This window comes from Chionomys nivalis, chromosome 3, assembly GCF_950005125.1.
Source record: "Chionomys nivalis chromosome 3, mChiNiv1.1, whole genome shotgun sequence".
NCBI lineage: Eukaryota > Metazoa > Chordata > Mammalia > Rodentia > Cricetidae > Chionomys > Chionomys nivalis.
This window is the reverse complement of record NC_080088.1, coordinates 37234284-37239408: the sequence shown is the minus strand read 5'-3', so window position 1 is coordinate 37239408 and position 5125 is coordinate 37234284. Positions and strand designations below refer to the sequence as shown.

Below are 5125 nucleotides of genomic sequence, written 5' to 3'. Positions count from 1 at the left end.
AGAGGAGTCAACAGGGAAAACTACTGTTTTGAGACCTAGCTAACAATATTAGCAATATAGGTGGTTATTATCAAAGAAGTTTGAATCAAAGTACTCTGATTTGTGCTGGTCAATTCTAATGGCAGAATCCATGGTTGTTTTAAGGAAAGTATTATTGTTAGGTTCAGGATAACTCTCTGTGAGTTAGCTGTGGAGATCCCAGATAATCCCAAAGCAATAGAAGTTGTTGCATTTTTTCCTGGGGCCCTACCAGAACGACATGGTAATAATCTATTACAGAAAGAACTGTACACTTGACCCAAGACAGCGAGCCAAAAGACTGGAATTAAGCTAGAAGCTCTCTCCCTGCAGAGCTGCCCTAGCCTTCAGAGTACCAGAAGGTGCTGTTGAGGCTTCACGGGAAGAACACTCCTCAATGGCCCTAATACCTTTCAGGCAGCTTGTGTCCACTGTTTCAGTGCCTGTACTATTGGTGGTGGCTAATCAACATCTTTCTAATTGGATCTTATATGGACTCCAAGGAATAAATGTATACATGGTACAGTAAACATGACCAAAAGCACCTGGCTAGGGAGGTCACAAGTTCTGTGGGTAGGATTTACTGCTTATTATTGTGCTAAATGGACACGTGGTCAAACTGCTTTCTAAACAAGTGTATTATTAGTCATAGACGAGGGCAACCTTGAGCCTTGAACAGAGAAGCTTCTTATTGTGGAGGACAATGATTAATGCACAGACTCAAAACAGAGCTTTTGAATGTGAGAGGATATGGGTGACAGAAAAAAATTGGACGGCAAAGACAGAGAAATAGAATTGCTATAAATACAGTACTCATATATGAAATTTTCAAAAAAATGTAGCTTTTTAAAAAACTGTCCAAAGTGCTAAAAGTAAGCATCTCTACCTAGAGTCGTTAATTCTGAATAGGACAACTATAACACCTTCTGCAAGCAACATGATGGAAGAATGAGCAGAAAAAATGCATAAGCCAAAGAAAGATTTTAAAGAAGGTATTCTGTGAAAAACCAGTCTCTGTATTCAGCATGATCATTGCAATTATAAACAGACAATTCATAATTATAAACAGACATCTTTGAAGCATGCTTGCATAAACAAAGACATGAGAGTAGGGAGGGACAATACTTGACAGGAAGAAGAGAATCAGCAGGTGTTGGGGGAGGATGAGAGGGGACACTGGGAGATACTTATGATCATTCATATATGAAATAAATAATATTCAATAAATAAAAATAAAAGTTGAATCCATATACATTGAGTCATGCTTCAATAATATGATAATGCATGTATCAACAAAAGAATTATTTAATCTTATGAAGACAATAATTTACAGATAACTCATGTTCTCCTTTGAGTGGGAATTCAAAAACAATTTATACTCTATCTTTCCTTAAGGACTTCACTATTTTTATAATAATACTAATAAATGCATATTAGCCTACATTTTATTGCTTTACTTAAAAATATGTTAAAATATCCATATTATGTACAAAGTACAGGGCCAGATATTATAATGAAGTTAAAAAGAGAGAATCTGGTGATAGGAAACACCTTGAAGTTTTCAGAAGAGGTCATCATTTTGTGAGTTTTCTCAAGGCATCCAGAACTTCTTTGCTTCTTAGGCTATAAATAAAGGGGTTCAGCAGAGGAATGAAGATAGTATAGAACAATGAATATATTTTACCCTGGTAACTGTCTGTGTCAGATCCAGAGAGCACATATATGACAAAGAGGGTGCCATAGAACAAAGAGACAGACACCAGGTGGGCACTGCAGGTGGAGAAGGCTTTGCGTCTGCCCTTCTCAGACTTTGTTTTCAGGATGGCAAAAAGCACACGGATATAAGAAGTGATGATGCTCATAAAAGTACTCAACTGTATAGAAAAAGCGAAAATGAAAGCAACCAATGCATTAATAGATGGGTCAGTGCAAGAAATTGTATAGAGTAGCAAGATCTCACAGTAGAAATGGTCTATTTTATTGGAACTACAAAAAGTTAATCTAAATAACAATCCTACATGAAGTAAGGCATGTAGAAGTCCAATTAGATATGACACACATATGAACTGAACACAGAGTCTTTTGGACATTACAACTACATAGTGCAGAGGGTTGCATATGGCTACATAGCAGTCATAGGCCATGGCTACCAGGAGGCAAGATTCTGCAGTCGCACTTGAACAAAAAAAATAAAATTGGGAGAAACACTCTGCCAGGGATATTATGTCATTCGTATTTAAAAATTTCATAAGCATCTTAGGAGTCACAGAGGATGAAGTACAGGCATCAGCAAAAGCTAAATTTCCAAGGAAAAAGCACATGGGAATGTGCAGATGGGGATCGTTGCAGATGAGAAAGATTAAGCCAAGGTTGCCCACCATGGTGATGACATAGATGAAGAAGAACACCAGGAACAGGGGCACTTGCAGCTCTGAACGATCTGTTATTCCTCTGAGAACAAACTCAGTCAGCAGGGTACTGTTTTGTTCCATCACACCCACTCAGACTGCTCACTGCAAGGAGGGAAATTTTTTTCATGTAAGACTCAGTAAGAGTAGGACACATTGAGACGACATTCATGTGCTTTAGGTGCTCCATAATTAAGAAGGTGTCATGTTTTGCTTTTTAACCATGCCAGAAACAGAAAATATTTTCTGAACAGTTTTAATATATAGACTTTCTGCACCCAATAATCTGAAGGATAAATGATGAGACTGTAGACACTAATTTATCTGATCTCATGCATACCTGAATCAATTATAAATTGTGTGTGTGTGTGTGTGTGTGTGAGAGAGAGAGAGAGAGAGAGAGAGAGAGAGAGAGAGAGAGAGAGAGAGAAAGGGCGGAAGAGAGAGAGAAACAGAAACAGAGAAAGAGATTGTGTACAGAATTTATAAAGAAAAATACATAATACATTTTATACTAAAATGTCTTCTTGTTTGTTTTTGTTTATTAATACTCAAGGGATAAGATAGCAATTAAAGCCTTATTTCTACTTTTTTTGTTCCTTACACCATCATAGCTTTCTAGAAGACTTTTTTATTTCCTCTCAAAAAAATTATGGGATAGAATCAAAACCCAGTGCCATTGTCCTTGGCTTCTCAGTCAGCCCTCATTGTCAGCCACATTCTACTGCATGTACTGGCTTTGTGGAAGCCTAGTCGGTTTGGATGCTCACCTTCCTAGACCTGGATGGAGGGGAGAGGACCTTGGACTTACCACAGGGCAGGAAACCCTGACTGCTCCTAGGACTGGAGAGGGAGGGGGTGGAGTGTGGGCAGGGGGAGGGAAATGGGAGGAGGGGAGGAAGTGGAAATTTTTAATAAATAAATAAATAGATAAATTATGGGATAAAAACAGTCAGTTCCTTTCAATTTCATCAGTGAGAGTTTCAAAGTGAAAGCAGAATTTAACATTATAAAAGAAACTGTTGTTTCTTTTCTAATGTTAAAAAGACAAATTTTTCAACAGCTGCATTCAATTCAAGTGCTAAAGTTTGTGATGTTTACAAAGAAAAACAGTGAGATGGAAAGAAATAGAGGGGATAGGAACATGGTTTAGTGTTTGAGAGCACTAGCCACTGTTCTAAAGGATCCTGGCTCAGTTCCCAGTACCTTCATGGTTACTCACAACCATATGTAAGTACTGTTCCAGAGGATCGGACACTCTCCTCAGGCTTCTGAGGGCAGGGATCACACAGGGGGTGAACAGACATTCAGAAGGCAAAAACCCAAAGGCATCAAAAACAAGAAATTAAATCCTTAAGCTGCTAATCAGGTATTTGAACACAGAGACTAGAAAAGTCACTAAGGTTGTATACCACGCTGCACATGATGGAGAGCCCATGTCCTGACTACTGCAGGAATTTCCTCCCAGGGAACACATTATGTGAAAGACATAAAACAATAAATTAAATTTATCATGAGATCAAAATTCAAAAAAATTTAATTAATAATGAATATATATTCATGTGTTCAGTTTCCAGGGAACGAAGTTAGATCCAGTAGAAACCAAGGAAAAGGGAACTGAAGAAACAACCACCACATCATATTTCTGTAATGACACAATATGCAGAATCCTGTGTATCATGTGTTTGCGTATACACAACACTGCATTGGTAAACTAAAGCAGGAACAGGTCAACTGTAAACAGCAGGTATGAGTGTCTAAACAACAGACAGTAATGGGTTGTTATCAAGCCAGATAAATAAGTTTGTACCAATACGTTTTTCATTTTTTATCTTTTCCTTATGAATTTAAGTAAATACCATCATTACTGTGTTCTACCAAAAGTAATTTTTCCAAGAATTATTGTTACAAATCAAAAGAAAAATGAAGAACTAATGGAATATAAAGTTAAAAAATTATGTCAATTAGGAATAATTTTTTTTTATTCTTTTTTACTTAAAATTTCCAACTGCTCCCCGTTTCCCATTTCCCTCCCCCTCCTCCCACATATTGCCCCCTCCCCCCGCTCCCCTCCCCCTATCCCCACTCCACTTCTCCTCCCCCTAGTCCACTCCCCCTCCCTCTCGATACTGAAGAGCAGTCCAAATTCCCTGCTCTACATGAAGACCAAGGTCCTCCCACTTCTATCTAGGTCCAGGAAGGTGAGCATCCAAACAGGCTACGCTCCCACAAAGCCAGTTCATGTATTAGGATCGAAACCTAGTGCCATTGTCCTTGGCTTCTCATCAGCCTTCACTGCCCGCCTTGTTCAGAGAGTCCAGTTTCAACCCATGCTTATTCAGTCCCAGTCCAGCTGGCCTTGGAGAGCTCCCAATAGATCAGTTCCACTGTCACAGTGGGTGGGTGCACCCCTCGTGGTCCTGATTTCGTTGCTCATGTTCTCCCTCCTTCTGCTCCTCATTTGGACCTTAAGAGCTCAGACGGTTGATCCAAATTGGGTCTCTGTCTCTCTCTCGATCCATCGCCAGATGAAAGTTCCTGTGCCATTCTCCTTGGCCTCTTGTCAGCTCTCATTGTCCACCACATTAAGAGAGTCCGGTTTTATCCCATGTTTTTTTCAGTAGCAGTCCAGCTGGCCTTGGTGAGGTCCCAATAGCTCGGCCCCCCTGTCTCAGTGGTTGGGTGCACCCCTCATGGTC

At 39.5% G+C, this 5125-nt stretch overlaps 1 protein-coding gene across 1 annotated transcript; it reads right to left on the bottom strand.

Annotated features, from left to right (window-relative positions):
* Positions 1-1592: 1592 nt before the first annotated feature.
* Positions 1593-2513, bottom strand: LOC130871916 (olfactory receptor 5AC1-like). The gene has a single exon (XM_057765629.1). The coding sequence runs from the start codon at positions 2508-2510 to the stop codon at positions 1593-1595; it is 918 nt and encodes a 305-aa protein (XP_057621612.1). The 5' UTR covers positions 2511-2513.
* Between the last annotated feature and the right edge of the window lie 2612 nt (positions 2514-5125).

Excerpts from the sequence above, each read along its gene's own strand:
- LOC130871916 (XM_057765629.1), bottom strand. The coding sequence starts at position 2,510 with ATGGAACAAAACAGTACCCTGCTGACTGAGTTTGTTCTCAGAGGAATA.